This window comes from Musca autumnalis, unplaced genomic scaffold, assembly GCF_047663935.1.
Source record: "Musca autumnalis isolate F117 unplaced genomic scaffold, ASM4766393v1 scaffold_4, whole genome shotgun sequence".
Classification (NCBI taxonomy): domain Eukaryota; kingdom Metazoa; phylum Arthropoda; class Insecta; order Diptera; family Muscidae; genus Musca; species Musca autumnalis.
The window spans coordinates 149,716,346-149,735,621 of NW_027411977.1; the positions used below are offsets into that span (position 1 = coordinate 149,716,346).

A 19,276-nucleotide genomic window follows, 5' to 3' on the forward strand; every position below is an offset into this window, starting at 1 on the left:
CGAAAATCTATGCGACCAACAAGCCATACGAAATAACACCTAAACGTACACTTTTCCATGTATATTTGGGTTTATGTATATCGAAATGATTGTCTTTTATAGAAAGAGAATTTCAAAATCACTCACTTGCTTTGTAGCTGTTGAGTAGAACGTAAACTCGCGAATAACACCGAAAATCTAGAAACAAATTTGCAGCGCATTCTTGAAACAAAATAAAAAATTTATGGACACGTTTTAAAGGCTGTTTCATTACTGAGACATTTTATTTTCTGAAAAAAAAAAACAAAACACACATAGTCCAATGTTTGCATGTATATGTGGATTTTGTTTTTATTTCTCATTTGGCTCTCATTTATGGAACATTGCTGTACAAATGTACATTTAAATTAGTAGTATTTAGCATAGGATACGTAACGGCAGTCGCACGATAGTTTGCGAAATACATGAACGCCTTTTTAGACGGAAGTGAGTGACTGCTTTCCTTTCGTACAAGTTTTCGTGCGACATACATGAACAGTCTGTTAATTCAAAAACAAAAAACATAATTTTTGCAAGTTTCTTTAATAATTTATATTCACTTTTTTATTTTTTGGGCATTTTTGTTTTTCTCCACCATGCAACAACAACATAAAACAGTTGAATTTTTCTGTAGTTTATGACAAAAAAAGCAGTGTTACTTATAATAGTATGGTGTTTTTGTGCGTTGTTTAGAATAAATGACGCAGCTATCGTAATTTATTTTTATGGTAAATGGCGCAAAATGTTGCCGGTTTTAGCAATTAAATGAAGAAACAGCCCTAAAGCCTCTTTTTCGTGCTAATCTAAAAACCCTATAAGAGACTTCTTAGCTGAGATGGGAGGATGGGGAGATATGAAATATTTAAATGCCACCCACGTATGCATACTTATATTTGGAAAGGATTTAGGAGGAGTGTTACTTCCTGCAACATACAAAAATACCAAAGCATAAGCTCCATACAAGGCTTTGTATGGGTGAAAAACGCCTTCATATCTCCTATAAAATATTTTAAAGAATAAAGTTATATAATTATAGCATTCCTTCATATTTTACCTTAGTCGGGGTAGCGAGTTCAGGGAGTATAGATATATATAAAACTAAAAAATACAAATCAGATGGCCCCCTTAATATTACCTTAATGATATGTGTCTAACTTTTTATAGCCAAGTCCGAACAGCGTGTCTTACGACACCATTTATACATAAGTTTTTACATAGATGAAATACTCAGGAAATGTCGCCAAACTTACGCTGAGGTGTATTTTCCTTCCATTAAATATGTGATGTTGCCCGTCAGGATTTTTGACTTCGTTCACATGAAAAGGCGTAATCCGGAGTCACTTGCAATCATGATTCAATTACTTTTTGGAATCGGTACTGGGTGGTAGTGAAATTGTGCCACGTTGCGTATGTTGACTGAAACATTGTAATTATAAATAATTTATTCATTATACGCACTACGATACTCGTTGGATTATGAAGGTTAACCTCTGTCAATACATTGGAATATGCACTACGCATTTTTCCGTACAACTCGCTGATAAGAAGTTGAGCAAAACCAAGTAAGAAAGTATAAGTCAGTCATGCTGGCGGAGATATACCCTCAACCTCTGACAAATATAAAAAGCAAACTCAATAATCATGCCGTATATAAAATATATTGATTTTGTATCACTAGTTTGCCTCAATATACGTGGAATCTGTAGTTACAATTGATGTATTGTATCAAAATTTGGCTTAAATCCTTTCTATATCAACAGAACTTCTGGTACTGAAAATGGGGTCTCTGGGTCCATGTTTTGATATAGCCCCCATATAACCGTACCTCCCGATTTAAGGTGTTTTTTTATCTATTAGCCACATTTTACAATCGTATTGGCTTTAATTTGGCACAGTGGGTTCTCAATGTGTATAAAATATCCTCGCAAAAATCTGTCAAAAGTATTTACCCACATATTTAATGTATTGTTAAACTCTCTATTTTGAAACGATTTCACAACCTAAACCCTGGAATTGTGTGTGAGAAGTTGTATTGACGATTCAATATAGTAAATACCCAAATAAATACCCACAAATGGGTGTTTACCTGGCATTTACCCAATTTTCCGGTTATTTACCCACTGTGCATCTCTACAAATCATCGACATTTACCAAAAATTAAAGATTTTTAGTGAGCGAACTTCCGATTCATAGAGAACTCGAAATTTAAATTACGTTAAACTATGTTTGGAAGACAATTTCGAAAAAAGTTTGAGATTTATCTTGCACATTTTAGTATGTGCCGGCAGAGGGTTTTGGGCCTTTGGGACATTATCTCAGAAGTATGCAGTTACTCCGGAAAAATTGTTATAATAGTGCCGTGAAAGGAACCTTCTGCAAAAAAAAAACAAATGTCAAATAGATCCGAGACGAGCCCACACTGCACTTTTTCCGAATTTTGTGTGGGAGTTAACCGAAGGAGTGGACCGATCGATCATATTCAAACGTTTGGTAGAAATATTACAATATGCAAAGTATGGACCAAATTGGTTGGACCCTTTCGGGAGTAATCGTTTATTTCGTTTAATCGTTTTTTACAGAAAATTTTTGAACTTTTGTGCTGGAGGTCCCCGAAGGAGTGGACCGATATGGTCCATCTTCTAACTTAAACGAAGTTTGGACAAAATATCACGAAATGCAAAATTTGGTTCGAAGTGCGCCAGAGAGACAGGCATACGGACATGTCGAAATCTATTCCGTATTGTCTGAAATAGGTTTCGTCTAAACATACTTGATGTCTAAAACTTTATTTGTTCGTATCAAAGTGTATATGGTAATATTCAAAAATGTTTTACAATTGATGAATCCGAGTTTAACCCATTCAAAATTCGCGAACTTTTGACATATTCTATGTACGTTCCATACCTATTTCTTGCTTAACCTTACGTTTCAACATATGTATGTATGTCTAAACAAAAAATCAAAGTATGCTCCATGGGCAACATGATACTTGTTTATGATTTTTCAATATATCCCCTGCATGGACCTAAAATGATGCGGACATTTTGAAGCCGCGGTTCTTGACGAATCTATTTGAAGTAGGAACTCGGACTGAAATCGGACGCTCATCGAAATCTTATGCGTATCGCGTCACTTTAAGGTTTTTTGCGTTATGTGATGCAACAGACTGCACACTTTGACTACCGAGTGAAACATCGAAATATCCAATGATCATGACTTTTCTACGCGTTGTCCAAATTCTTTAACTTTTATTAATATATGTTTTATATGTTTATACGGACTCCGAGGAACTATAATTGAGACTTTCTCCACAAAAGCAAATTTTTGAAATTTTGTTGCATCTACGCTTGGATGTCAAATTCCGTTACTGAAATATACATTTTCTCAAAAAAAAAAAAAAAAAAAAAAAAAACAAATAAAAAAATTAAAATATTTTTTCTTTATAAAATAATAAAACAGCTATAACTTTTGCGCGCATCGGCCAATATTGTGAACGCGAACAAATTGGAAACCAGAATTGGTCTGATAACATTGAAATTGAGGAATCTCAATCGTCCCTGCTGTGATATTTTGAAAATATATGTGTACTAGTTATGGAGGGACTTTCATGTAGCAATTCGGTTTTTTTGGAGACCATAGAAGACAAAAATACCATTGGTTTCTTTGCGATACAATTAATTTTACTTATTTTATAACCGTATATGTATAAAACCAGGATTTCTTAGATTTTCAACGTTAATTGTTTTTTTTTTCGCAGCGGATTTCTATCATTATCCTTTAGAATGGTTGAATATTATCTTTCAAACCAGTCATGCATTTTTGAAATTTACTAACATTGTAAACAAATTCTGTTCGTTTGTTTATTGTCATATTAATTTAGCTGCTTAGCTTAGTAGACATTAAATAGCTCATTGGCGAGAAAATTGATTTACGAAATTTGACATTTCATTGAAAACGAAACGAAAAAACCACATTAAAGAACAAGCGCTATAGTCGGACGGGACCGACAATGTGATACCCTAAACCATTTCGCCTGGGCACTAGTTTTCCACGGAATTTATTTTATATGATTGCGATACTTATGTTATTGATATAATTTATTGATATTTTTGCATCATTTGTTATCGATTAACTTGCACCAAAGGACAGGTCAAGATTGGTTTTCAAATTTCGTGTTCGTAATTTGTCGGAATATGCCCCCAGAATTTAAAATTTAGACCAACAATTTAATTTTGATATTTTCCCATAATGGTCAATTTCACCCACTATATACTATCTGCGCATTTTTCAAAATTATTGGCATTTTCCATGACCAAACCTCATACTTAGTGCAAAAAATTGTCAGTATTAAAATGTAACTGCGATCTCTAGCGTGATTATCGTTACACTGCACACAATTTAAACTGTGGGATCCCTGTATATACTAGACTGTAAATGTGTTATCCAACCACGTACATCAGCAGAACTGACTTCAATGGAAAGGTCGAGAGTTCCTCTTCTAAATATAATTTACCGTGGTTGGATATATTTTCCAGGAATGAAGATACATTCATTTTACTAAAAATTTTACCAATTTTCACACAAAAGTATTGGCCTATTTAACCCGCTAAATACTGTCTGTTTATTATGTTAAATTGCTAGTTTCTTCTTTGCGGTAAACCCAAACTCTGCTTAAAATTTCTCGCCGATCGGACTATAAATGCAACATAAAGAGCCGCGTCTACGATGAATATTTCGCGGTATTACATGAATTTTCGGAAAAAACAAACATATAATAATCAATCTGTTTAAGTCAGAATTTTTATTAACTTTATTTATGTATTTAGCCGTTTCCACATTCATTGTGTTTGAAAAAGCGTATTTAGTTATATCCTCGTTACAATCTGCATACTCCGTTTTTATTACAACTGAACTGTCAAAATGCAGATTCTAACGAGTATCGAATTACAGCCAACGCCACCTTTCAATATTATTATTCTCACTCATCTCTCGCCTACCAACCAAACCAGGTAATCTGTCTACCCTCTCTTTATAATTTTTACTTATTTCCCTCAATAAAGCAACTGCTTTTTATTTTGAATTAATATCTAAAACGTTCGTGTTTTATTTATTTATTTTCACGCAATTTCGGCGTAAACATTGGTCCTATCGAGCCTGGATACGAGCTTTGCAATTTTTCTAATTGGTTTTTGGTTCTCGTTTTCTCGCAGCTTAATCATCATTAACATCAACAACACCATTATCAACTTCATCATCATATTCATCTCTATTTACATCAACAAACAGGTAGGTCAGTGCAGTGATCTTTTTAATTTGTGAGCTCGCGAAAAAATAACAAAAAAAAAATCGTAAACAAAAAAAATATATTTCTTAAAATATTTTTTACAACAACAAAATATATCGACCGCTCTACAACGCGTCGCGTATCCCTGCCTCCGTCTATCGTTCGATTGTTTATTAGTCGCGGACGGACATAATAGTGATCAGTGAAAAAAGAAAAAAATCTAAAAATTATTTGCAAAATTAATATTTCAAAAAGTGCAATTTTTACTGTTGAGTGGAATAAAATATTTTAATAATTTATTTAAATTGATTTGGTGGTGTAATATTCATTTAAAGTGCTAATTATTTATAAAAATAATAATAATAAATATTTCATTTATTTCCACTCACTCTAGTGTTCATTTGTTTGCCTAATAAGAACTCAAAAGACACAACACAAAATACCCCAAATAATTTTTTCGCTTATTCCCTTTTTTCGCTGGTCAATAATACACAATTATATTTACATATTTACGCGTAAACATACGTACGCTTGGCGGTCAATCGTTCGTCTATCGTTTAGCCATACACACACGCTAGCTACATACATACCATTGGTATAGGCAACCATCGCTTGCCTATTATAAACATACATACGTTTTGTTATTTCGTTTCTCTTTTATTACGTGTGCGCTACACCAATCGGTTCGGTCGATTGTGGTTAGTTAATACGTTTGTTATAAAGGAGAAAATATTTTTTTGCTAATTATATTAGTAGTGTGTGTGTGTGTAGTGAACGAATATTGGAAAAAATTAAATATCGTACACCCTACAGTCCGCATTGGTCGACATTTTTATCGGTTCGTATAAATAATAATTTTTCAGATTATTTTATATTGAACTAAATATTTTTTGGAAAATTATTGATATTTTCGCTATTTTTTGATATATATAAAACTTTTTATTGATCTTTTTATATATTATTATATACAAATATTTTAATATTTCGTGCGATTTAGCAAATTTTTTTGTTGAAATTTTGTGTCATTTCTATAATTTTGTTGGAAAATTATAGGGATTTTCGGAACTTATTGATTTTTTTGGAAATTTCTAGTTAACATTTGTGCTATTTCGAGCAATTTGTTGATCTTTGAGAGAAATTTCGCAAAAAATTGCTATTTCGTGCAACTGAAGTTTGGAAATTTTGGTCGATTTTAATTCTTTTCTAGAATAAATGGGCTTCTTTGTTAAGAATTAGGTCGTTTTTCGTATAAAATTTTAATCGTTTCGAGATTTTCGTTGATTATAAATCATTTTTGGACTTTGATCAAGAAAAATTTGGTTTTTTTTTGGAGAATTTTTGGAAAACTTTTTTAGTTTTCTTGTGCATGTGTTAAATAAAATTTACAAATATGCCATTCAGTCCCTTGGAAAGTTTTATCAGTGTTTCTGATGCGTTCGTTAGATTCGTGGAAAATATTCGAGCAATGAAACATGAGGAAATTAATCTTTGTGCATTAGAAGTTTTTAGCGTCGAACTAGAAAAGGTTTGGAGAGATACTCAGGATAAGTTTAATTCGTGTATGCTCTATTTGGAAACGTCTGAGGATACAACTAAAGATACGATTGAGTCCGCTGATCACAAATATGAGGTCGTGCATCAGGAATATATGAAATGTTTAACAAATTTAAATGTTCAACTGTCGGAATTACGAGGTTCTAGGAAGTCTTTGAACTCTTCTCGTTGTAGTTCAGTACATTCGCTAGCCTCGCAGCATCCCTGTGATACTCCAAAAGTATTACAGTCTAACGATGCAGCAGCAGGTAAAACGAGCTCTTCTACTCATACTTCTAAGGAAGTAAGTGTCACTAGCTCCCCAATATCGAGTATTGGATATCCTAGTGGTCGTCAGAGTTTTATGGATCCTCATAATAATGACAATGTTCATAATTTAGCACTACCTCCGTGTGATATAGATGTTTTCGAAGGAGAATTTCAATCGTGGCCCACGTTTAGGGACCTTTTTAGCGCGGTGTATATAAAAAATCCCGTTTGAGCGATATAGAGCGCCTTTGCCATCTCGTGCGCAAAACTAGTGGAGAAGCTCGAGAAATTGTCTCGAAATTTCCATTGATACACCGCAGTTTCGATCTAGCGTGGAATGCTTTAAAGGATAATTATGATAATCCTCGGTTACTCGTCCATAACCAATTGAAAAAACTTTTCGCTTTGCCAGTCCTCCAGAATGAGTCTAGTTCGGGTTTGAAGGCAATACAACGCGGAATTAATGGTTGTTTGTCAGCGATGTCAATTTACGACATCCCTACAGAAAATTGGGATCCATTTTTGGTATTTATTTGTCTTCAGCGGTTACCAAAAATTACGCAAACCTATTTCACTTGGGGAGGATTTAGATAGCTTCTTAACGGAACGAATTCGAACTCTAATGTGTCTACATGATATGAGGGGTAGTGAACAGGCAACAAAATCGAACGTCAGGAAGGTCCAGACTCATTTAACTAAATCTGCTTCCTCAAATAACCCTCCGTCTCCACAAAAAACCGATTGTATTCTGTGCCCAAAACATAGTCATCAACTTTTTGAATGTCCTCGGTTCAAAAATATGTCGATCTCCAGCCGGTTTTCTATTGTTAAACGTCGTCGCTTATGTGTCAATTGTTTGCGAAAGGGACACGAGGTTAAAACTTGCATAAGTAAGTTTCGGTGTTCTAAATGTAGTGGAACACATCACACGTTGTTACATAGAAATGATTCTTCTCCTAAAAAGTCAGCCCCGGTTCCAAATTCGTCTAACAGAAATCCAAACAACGTCGAAAATAGGCCTTCTAATTCCTCAATCGAACCTTCTCTTCCTTCCACTTCGGCAGGTAACCCCCGACAAGTCTTCCACGCAGCTCAAAATAAATCTGTGCTTTTAGGAACAGCGATGGTAAATTTGATTCATTGTGGTATCTCGTACCCAGCTAGGGCTCTGATAGACCCCGCTTCGGAATCTTCGTTTTTGTCTTCCAGTTTCTTCTACGAATGTTAGTATTTCGGGCGTTAATTGTGCAATTTCGGCAAATTCTCGCAAAGTTTGTTCTATTCAAATTGGAAGTCCATGCGATCCTTCGGTTTTGTTATCAACGAACGCGTTAGTATTGCCACTAATTTCGGGAAGTTTACCATCCTTTACTGTCTCTTCAGATTTTAGATCGCAAATACCAAATATTCGTTTGGCGGACGTCAATTTATTTGATTCTCGTCCCGTAGATCTGCTGCTCGGTGCAGATTTATATACTAAGATCTTGTTAGAGGGATGTCGTTCCATTATATCGGGAACTCTGCTAGCACAAAATACTGTTTTCGGTTGGCTTGTCACTGGGCCAATTCCATCGTCGGAAATTAGAACCTTTGCTACGACAATTAATATTGAGGAAGAGGACTCTCTTAATAAAACTTTGTTGCGATTCTGGGAATTGGAAGAAACTCCTAAACGAAAAATGTTATCCCCATCTGACCGCATTTGTGAGGAAAATTTTGTTCGAACCACTCGTAGATCCTCTGACGGTAGATTTATTGTAACCCTGCCCTTGCGAACTGAGTTAGGAGTAAACGGGTATTTGGGGGAATCTCGTGGTAATGTCCTCAAGCAATTCCTTCGGAATGAGGCGTCCTTATTGAAAAAACCGGATGTAAAAGTCACATATGATAAGGTTCTGACTGAATATTTAGAGCTCGACCATATGAAGTCAGTTTCTGCTGCCAATACTAGCACCCTTTCGTGTTATTTGCCTCACCATCCGGTCATAAACCTCGAAAAACAGACAACAAAATTGCGGGTCGTATTTAACGCCTCGAATAAAACTTCTAACGGGAACAGTCTGAACGACATTCTACATGTCGGGCCCACTTTGCAGCTCGACCTTGTACTTTTAATACTTCGTTGGCGAGTATTTAAATTCGTTTTCAATTCAGACATAACCCAAATGTATCGGCAGATTCGCGTCGACCCTCAGCACACTTCGCTTCAAAAAAAATCCTCTATCGGGACTCGCCAACTAAACCCGTTCAAGATTTCGAATTAGAAACAGTGACTTTCGGTTTGAATTGCGCCCCTTATCTAGCTATTAGAACATTGTTGCAACTGGCGGACGAAACAGAAACTCAGTATCCCCTAGCAGCGCATATATTGCGAAAATCCATGTATGTGGATGACGTATTGGCAGGAGCTCATGACCTTGAGACCGCGGTGACAGATCAACTTATTTCGGCACTTTCTTCGGCAAAGTTTGAGCTTAGAAAGTGGACGGCCAATGATAAGACTATTTTGAATCGTTTCCCCCCAGAACATTTGGTAGATGCGCAATTATTGTCATTCGTGGAAGCTAGTAGTTCGAAACTTCTTGGTATCAGGTGGAATGCTAGGTTGGATTCTTTTTATTTCGATGTCAAACCCATAGAAAAGAAGGCTAGTTATACTAAACGGGAAGTTCTGTCCGCAATAGCTAAGTTGTTTGACCCTGTTGGTTGGTTAGGGCCAGTTATTGTCACGGCAAAAATGATTATGCAAAAGGTCTGGCTAGATCAAATCGGTTAAGACGATCCCCTTGTAGAGGCCACTTATTTGGAGTGGCGTAAATTCGTAGAGACTTATCATAAAGTAAATACGATACAAAGTCCTCGTTGGATTCGATATACCCCACAATGTTCGGCGGAATTACACGTGTTTTCAGATGCCTCGATTAAGGCATATGCGGGGGTAGTATATATTCGAATTGAGGTCCCAGTTCAGAATGTGTTCGTGCATTTGTTGTCTAGTAACACCAAAGTGGCCCCAATTAAATCAATTTCGCTCCCTCGTTTAGAGCTTTGTGGAGCGGTTTTAGCGTCGGAACTGTTAAAAGTCATCGTCAAGGAGATCGACATTGAATTTCGTCAGGTGTATTGTTGGACGGATTCAACTATTGTTTTGTCGTGGCTTCGAAAAACCCCCTCTACCTGGACCACTTTTGTTGCAAATCGAGTCTGTAGGATCCAACAAAATGTTGGAAACCATAATTGGTATCATGTTCGGTCGGAAGATAATCCTGCGGACCTAGGAAGTCGTGGTGTACCTCCATCAGACTTAGCTACTAGTCCCCTTTGGTGGCATGGGCCATGCTGGCTCAGCCAAGATAAATCGAATTGGGCTATTCGTGACCTAACTCCACTTGAGACTGACATTGAAATGCGTTCGGTGCAGTGTCATTTCTCATTCTTTACGTCGACTTATGCTGATATTCTGGATAGGTATTCGTCTTTTACAACGGGGATTCGTGCTGTAGCTTATATGTTTAGGTTCGTTCGTCAGACCAACTCTCGGTACCGATGTAGATATACTTACCCTTCGAAAAGAATTACCACTTCGGAATTCAATGAGGTTCGGATGCTCTTAATAATAAATACTCAAAAAGTCCATTTTGCAAATGAGTACAAGAGTTTGATGGACAATAAACCAGTGTCAACGTCGAGTTGTTTAGCTCCTCTAAATCCCGTCCTTGATGAACATGGTGTCATGCGTATGAATGGTCGTTTAGAGCAGTCGCCCACTCTTTCGAATTCGGAAAGCTGTCCGATTATTCTCCCATATAGAAGTAGGTTCGTTAGACTTCTGGTGGAATATATTCACATTAAGTGCGTTCATGGCGGACTGCAACTGATGTTGCGGATTTTGCGAACGGAATATTGGATTCCGAGAGTTAAAAATTTGATACGTGCGGTTGTTCGTAACTGCAAGGTGTGTCTTGTCGATAAAAAGAGACATTGTAGTCAAATTATGGCAGCTCTTCCGCCGGAAAGAACTATAGTCGATAGGGCGTTTATTACTACTGGTGTGGACTTTGCTGGTCCTTTTGAGGTCAAATCGTTTACTGGTAGGGCTTGTAAAATTACAAAAGGATACGTTTGTGTATTCGTTTGCTTCGCGACTAAGGCTATTCATTTGGAGGCAGTGTCGGATTTGTCGACTGCCAATTTCATGGCCGCATTACATAGGTTTATAGCTCGTCGAGGATGTCCACGAACTATATTTTCCGATAATGGCACAAATTTCGTAGGAGCTTCTCGTGAACTTAGAAAAGATTATATTCGCTTTATTCGAGATAGCTGTGATTCGGCCTCTGATGCTCTTGTACATCAAGGTTTATCGTGGAAATTCATTCCAGCTGGTGCACCACATATGGGTGGTCTCTGGGAAGCTGGAGTTAAAAGCTTCAAACTGCATTTTCGGAAGCATTGTCGAAATCTTCGTTTCACTTTTGAGGAATTAGCGACAGTTTTAGCTCGAATAGAGGCTTGCCTTAACTCGCGTCCACTTTGTCCTATGTCTGACGATCCGCAAGAATTAGTTTCCTTAACACCCGGTCATTTCTTAATTGGCGCGCCGTTACTTTCTCCTCCTGAGCCCTTCATATCTGAACAACCGATATCGCTTGTGAACCGGTATAGAAAACTGCAAGCGCTCGCTCATTTGTTTTGTGATAGGTGGAAGGAGGAATATCTTAAAAATTTGCATATGCGGTACAAATGGAAATTCCCGGAAAGAGAAGTAGTAATTGACGATTTAGTCGTGGTTCGGCACGAGAATCTCCCCCCGACCTCGTGGAAGTTAGGTCGTGTTGAAAAGGTTTATCCGGGAATCGACGGACACGTTCGAGTCGTGGACATTCGTACGGCAAACGGCGTTGTAAAGCGGCCGGTGACGAAGTTGGTCATTCTGACCGACCAATCGTCGAATGAACAATACTAAAACGCCTTTCTTTCTTAGTATTATGGACGCCAGTAACATGTATGCAATTGACCTGATCTCTAAGATCGATCGTGCCTTAGAGGGAACAAAAAAGCGTACCAGCTCGGAAGTTGTTGAGGAGCTCGTGAAGCCAATAGCTGCAGTAAAGTTGACGGAATCGGAGACGGAATCCGTAACTGCGGATTCGGCTGTGTTTCCGATTTCCAAATCTACGCAATTCGAATCCGTCACTGCGGGTCCGACTACCATACCTGAACAGAATCCTAAAATACAAGAATCCGTCACTGCGGGTTCAACAGCACCTCGTTCTGAATCAATCACCGATCTTAATCGCGCAGAATCCGTAACTGCGGGTTCCTCGGTTTCTTCTATGGTAAGGTCTGAATCCATATCTGCGGGTTCAACGGCGATCTTACCACCTCCCACTACGTCTTCGAATCTCGGTACAATATCTAATCGATACAGCTGCCGTGTTTGTAATCGTCGGCATTCATTGAGGGATTGCAAACAATTTAAAAATATGTCGTTAGATGCTCGGATCAAGACTGTTGCGGACCATCGGGACTGCACGCGGTGCTTGGGCAAATGGCACCAAGCCAGAGACTGTCATAGTCGGAGATGTTGTTTGACTTGTGGTGGTGATCACCATACTTTATTGCATGAAGATCGGTCAAATGTTGGATCAGTCAGTAAACCATTGTTTCGTACACGCCAATACTCAAGGTCGAATCCGTACCCAAGCTATGCTGATCGTCAGAATTACAGGTCTGAGTCACGTTCGTCTGTTGATCACCTTAGTGTATCACAAACAGTAGCTAGTCCAATCAGCTTACTGTCCCTACAATCGGTATCGACGCTATCCCCCAGTCTGATAGTACGACTACATGGTGTCGGATCAACGTATCCAGTCCGTGCTGTTCTGGACCCTTGTGCCACCCAAAGCCAAGTATGTGCCTCAATGGTAGATCATTTAAAACTACCAATATCCAATTTAGATGGTGTGCAATTTTGTAGGTTTGCTGTCACGTCAATGTATGATCCAACAGAATCGATCACGATCACTGCCAGGGTAACAGACCTTAAGTTCGTGTTCACGCCAAAAGAAACAGTCTCTGAAAAGCTTAAGGATGCGTTTCTGGGACTGCCCTTAGCAGATCCATCATTTTATAGACCCAGTCGGGTAGCATTAGTTCTTGGTCCCGATGTGTACGCAAAGGTCGTGACTAATCGGATGCATGTATCGCCTGGATTACCTATTGCTCACAACACCATATTCGGATGGGTTCTATCGGGGGCATGCTACCATTAATCGGTTGTATGTCTATATATTGAACTATTTGGAAAAAAGTTAAATAAATTGAATTAATATGAATTGCTCACAAAACCTGCACTGTCCACCTTATTTTTTTTAACGTAATTTCATCAAATAGTATTAAGTATTTAATTTTGTTACAACATTAATAATGTTGCAAGGTGGCCGCCAATGTTTAAGTCAGAATTTTTATTAAATTTATTTATTTAGCCGTTTCCACATTCATTGTGTTTGAAAAAGCGTATTTAGTTCTATCCTCGTTACAATCTGCATACTCCGTTTTTATTACAACTGAACTGTCAAAATGCAGATTCTAACGAGTATCGAATTACCGCCAACGCCACCTTTCAATATTATTATTCTCACTCATCTCTCGCCTACCAACCAAACCAGGTAATCTGTCTACCCTCTCTTTATAATTTATACTTATTTCCCTCAATAAAGCAACTGCTTTTTATTTTGAATTAATATCTAAAACGTTCGTGTTTTATTTATTTATTTTCACGCAATTTCGGCGTAAACACAATCCATATTGTGGTGTAGGGTATAATAAGATACAAAAATATATATACAAATCGCACCTGTTCACAAAAGGGTAGTAACATAAAATCTTTAATTTGTCACTTTTTATTACAGAACGATAGATAATGCTCATCTCCACCCACTGTAAAAATGTCCCATTATTTTGTCTGCTCTTTCGTCAAAAAAACGTAAGGTCACTCTTTATGTCTTCAGAGTTAATAGTAGTGTATAAACAGTTTTTTGTCTATACTGAAAAATACGAAATTCTTCTTCTAGTATTTTGAGGATTTCGTCTATATTTGCAGCCCGAACTGGCTTTAACTTGGCATTGTGGAAATAGTTCCAGGTTATGGTATGGCCCCCACATAGCGGCAAGTATTTTTCAAGTATTTTGGGGATTTTATCTTCATGTTTAACCCGAATTGGCTGTAACTTGGCATTTGGAGTTCCCATTGGTGTTCTCAGTGGTCAAACAAATGTTTACTAAAAAGTTAAAAGTAAAAGATAATTTAAATAATTAACTTACAGTATTTTAGTTATAAATGCGCAATAACCAAGAAAATAATTGTTCGTTTAGCCTAAATAAGTATATTCTTCTTCATGATGCGATCTCACAAATAAAGCACTTGCATTTAAATTAAAAATTGTGACAAGATTAAATGGCAATACATGGCAAGCGTTTTATTTGAGAGATCCCATCATGAAGAAGAAAATACTTATTTAGGCTAAGCGAATAATTACTTTCTTGGTTATTGCGCATTTATAACTAAACTACTGCAACTTAATTATTTAAATTATCTTTTACTTTTAACTTTTTAGTAAATATATATATATATATATATATCATTGGGAACTCCAAATGCCAAGTTACAGCCAATTCGGGTTAAACATGAAGATAAAATCCTCAAAATACTTGAAATCGGGTGGTACCGCTGTATGGGGGCCATACCATAACCTGGAACCATTTCCACAGTACCAATTTACAGCCAATTCGGGCTGAAAATTAAGATAAAATCCTCAAAATGCTAGAAGTAGGGTGGTGCCGAAATACAGGGGCTATAAGAAAAAATGGACCCATATTGGTTTTGATTTCATATTCATGTATTGTCATCCGAACCTAAAAAGTGTGCAAAGTTTTAGTTCGATTGGTCAACTGAGTTAAAGATTAGTTAGTAGATTTGAACTAAACAGACAGACAACAAAGCAAGTTAAATAAAACACTGTAAAAAGGAAATTTATGCCTGGTTTCTCCAAGACAATTCGAATTACTACCAGGCTTCAGTTAAATTAAATTCAAAATTAAATTCAAAATTGGTCCTATAAATACGTATGTATATCCAATATAAGAGAAATAGTGTTACTGCATTATCCGGGAAAAAAGATTATCCGTAATGCCTACGGTCCCGACCATTACGGATAATCGAGGTCCGACTGTATTACACAAAAAATAAAATAACCACCTAAACCATATTTTGCAAACAGCTAGCCAGATATCAGTGCCAAATTCCCGTGCAAGATCAAGCATGATTTGAAGTGCTTTAGTGCTTCATAAACTCAAAAATCTTATTTTACAATTATGCCACGGCTTTGGTAAATGAGATGTAACTCGTTGAGCTTTAGAGATATATGCATGAAAATTTGACACAAAGTAATGTAGAAGTCGTAGAACAAATATAATTTGCTAACTAAATGAGCGATATGTTGATAAAATTCATTACCAAAATCATATATGTAATCTGGTATAAGGGTCTGCTATATTTAAAATGTTTGCATCACATATATTGTCTTTAAATGTTTACTTGTGTACCTGACGGATACATTGTGGAAGGTTGAAAAGCTACCCGCTAAAAAATTTTTGCCGAGATCGTACCGAATTCGGAATAAATCTCTGCACAAGTTTCCATTTCTGATTACGTATTCGCATGCAAAACATGTACTATTTTGTGTGAAGCGGGTCACAGAATTCGGAACGTTTTGTAGTAGGAAATTCGGAATGGTTATTAAAGTTTCTTGACGTTTTTTTTAAGAATTCGTTAGAAAAATATAGGGAAATTCGGAGCTCTAGGACGGAACTCTAAAGTAATATACGAAAATGACTAGAAAATAGAAAGAAATTATATGTTCGCTTCGAAATTCTTTTAATTTTTGGGTGTTTTTCTAAAATTTTGTAAGTATATAAACAGTAGACAGCGGAATCCTATGCAAATGCATATATGGTCAGGATGGTCGTAGAGTAAATTTGATTAGAAAGAAACTCGTTTTATTACAAAATAAAACGAATTAGGCCCAGAAATTTTTGCATTTTTTGCATACTTTGCATATCGTGCATATTTTGACATATTTGTACATATCTGCATAAAATGAGCATATGCAACACCATATTCAAAAATATATTCAAGGATTTGTGGTCTAAATATCCCACCGAAATGGCTGAAATTTGGTTTTAAGTCTTCATTAGGGGTATGCAACTTTACAACTGAAATCTGTCCGCATAGGTCCACGTCTTCATATAGCCCCCATAGATTGGTACCTTCGGATTTCTGGAATTTTGAAGGTTGTGCCCTCAATATCCCTCCGAAATTATCGGTATAGGTCCACGTCTTCATATAGCCCCATAGATTGGTACCTCCCGATTTTCGGTATTTTGAAGGTTATGGCCTCAATATCCAACCGAAATGACTGAAATTTGGCATTTTGTCTTCGTTGTGGGTAAAAAACTTTCCACCTAAAATTTGTCGGTTTAGGTTCAGGCCTTCATATAGCCCCCATAGAACGATACCTCCCAATTTTCGGTATTTTGAAGGTTGTGGCTGTGGTTATACATTTCTCTATTTTATTGACTTGTCTGAAGAGAATTTTAAACAGAAAAATTTTACACACAAACATTTTTGTACCTATTATTGAAATATTTGTTGCATAAGAAAATATGTAAAATGCATAAATTTTACATATGCAAAAATTTATGCATTTTGCATAATTTTGCATATGTCATATGTTTCGATTGCAATGTAATCAGAAGCCAAAAATATGCCCAGTCCCAAAATTTGACATGAATCGGACCAAAAATAGGGGTTGCATAAAATTCCGCTGTCTAATAATCACAAACTATGACCGCAATCTAAAAGAACAGTGGTTTAGAATAATGTCCGAATTTATAAACTTTTTCCACAATTTATCAGATTTTTTTACGAATTTCTTCCCAAAATCCTAAAATTTCTTAAGTTTGTTCAGCAAATAATACGAGAATCTCAAAAATATTCCTCCTTTTAAGAAATAAAACACAGCAAATTTAATAAACCACAACAATTTATTCCATATAATAATTGTTCCACAACCATCCCAGATGGGACTAGAGAGACTTCTCTCATATCAATCATATTAGCTCAATGATATGGGACCTATTGTTTATTGCCGAGTCCGAACGGCGTGTCCTAAGACACCACTTGTAGAGAAGTTTTTCAAGGCTGAAATACTCAAGAAATGTCGCCAACATCACTGAGGGGTGTTTTGCCATCCTGGGAATCGAACCCACGACCTTTAACGTGCAAGGCGGGTGTGCATACCATTGCACCACGGTGACACCCAATTTTTTCCATATAAAAGGTGAAAAATAAATGACTATTATTATTCACTTATCCTATAAACAAAAAAATATATAAATAAAGGGGGATCCAACTAGAGGTACTTTTTTAAATGGCCTATTTTTGACTCATCACGTGTGAGTCGTGTCATGGTTTCATGTTATTTTTGTTTAGTATTATTTGGCATTTTATTGTGGAAATACTTACGATTGAACAATGGTTGCAAATCGTTCAACTTTATGTGTTTCGAGCCAAACTTTGTTCAGCGATGAGGCCCATTACTGTCTTAATGGGTATGTAAACAAGGAAAGTACCCGCATTTAGTTTAAAAAAAATAACGGTTTCGTGAGGTTTGTCCGCTGGTAGAACCATCAGCCCATATTTCTTCAAAACGTATTTCGGTGAGAACTTAACCTTCAATGACGACCATAAAAGATGCCTATTCGATGCTTGAAAATGAAGCTCGTGATCTCGACTACATTTTGGTTTCACCAAGACAACGATTGTAATTCACATGACATCAATCAATAAGAATACTTCGATGAACAGACAATTTCAGGTTTTGGGACGGTCAATTGGCCACCAAGATCGTGTGATATCACACCGTTAGACTTTTTCCAATGGGGATATGTGTGTGGTTTTAATCGGTGAACCTACAGAATATAATATTTAATACAAATATTTATTATAAAAGAGGCTCTTATAACTTACCACATTGTTTTTTATACCCTATACCACAATGTGGAAAAAGGTATTACAAGTTTGTTTTGGTAACAATTCATGTAACACCGCGAAATATTCGTCGGAGACCCCCAATGTGGTATACCAATCTTCATATCTCGACGAGATAAAGCGATTTTGAGATGTGTGTCTGTTCGTCCGTTCGTCCGTCCGTCTGTCCATTATAAATTGTAAACACGCTCCAGGCCGCAATTATGGACCGATCGTCACGAAATTTTGTATGGAGGTCGGGTTCAGATCAGAATAGATCCCTATAGAATTGATTAGTTTTTGGTGATGATCGTGAAGTGTTCAGGGGATGAAATGGACCAAAAACAAAATTTTAACCAATTTTGTGGCGGCTCTGTAGGTCAAAATAATAACCCGCAAAAGTTTGAGTTTATGATGAAGAAGAAGCGTACAAACCAACGTGAAGATCAGATAATACTTAGCGGGTTAAATGGACTGAAACTTTTGTGTGAAATTGGTAAAAATTTCAATAACGTAGCGGTTAAACAACGGAAGTAGTAGTACTACATAAGTGGGTTTCATTACATTTTAGTTTGTGTGAACTAAATTTTCCTTTCCTGCTACAAAAATTTCTTTGTCATGCTAGATAACTTTTTGGTTTTGGTCATAAGTATTATACATTACATCTCTGATATTTGATAATTAAATTTTCACAATCATTGAAAAGAAGTTCCGTGGAGAGCGATTGTCCAGGGATAGTGGTATAGGGTATCCCATGGTCGGCTCCGTCCGACTATAGACTTTTCTTACTCGTTAGGTTTAAATGTTCTTTTAAGGTCTTATCGAAATTTAAAATTTCTTCGGTGGTAGATATTTGATCAATAAAAGAAGTTGAAGTTTTAGTTTGTATCGATCTCCAGGGATCAGCAATGCTAATTTTTAATTGTATAAATTCTGTTGTAACGTGCCCATAGATTTTGGAATTTTCGTCATGTTGTTTTGCAAGTTTTGAATTGATAGTTTCTATATGTTCTGCAAACTTTTTATTATTTCGCTCTATTGTCAACATCAGTGCAGAATTTTGCTCAACTAGAGCTTTG

The 19,276-nt window shown here is 36.6% G+C and overlaps 1 protein-coding gene across 1 annotated transcript; it reads left to right on the forward strand.

Moving 5' to 3' along the window:
* The first annotated feature begins 5,225 nt into the window (after positions 1 to 5,225).
* On the forward strand, positions 5,226 to 13,461 carry LOC141401973 (uncharacterized). Its single transcript, XM_073982567.1, has 2 exons — positions 5,226 to 5,304; positions 12,090 to 13,461. Exon 2 carries the CDS (start codon positions 12,094 to 12,096, stop codon positions 13,378 to 13,380), a length of 1,287 nt encoding a protein of 428 aa, XP_073838668.1. The 5' UTR covers positions 5,226 to 5,304; positions 12,090 to 12,093; the 3' UTR covers positions 13,381 to 13,461.
* The last annotated feature ends 5,815 nt before the right edge of the window (positions 13,462 to 19,276 follow it).

Excerpts from the sequence above, each read along its gene's own strand:
- LOC141401973 (XM_073982567.1), top strand. The coding sequence starts at position 12,094 with ATGGACGCCAGTAACATGTATGCAATTGACCTGATCTCTAAGATCGAT.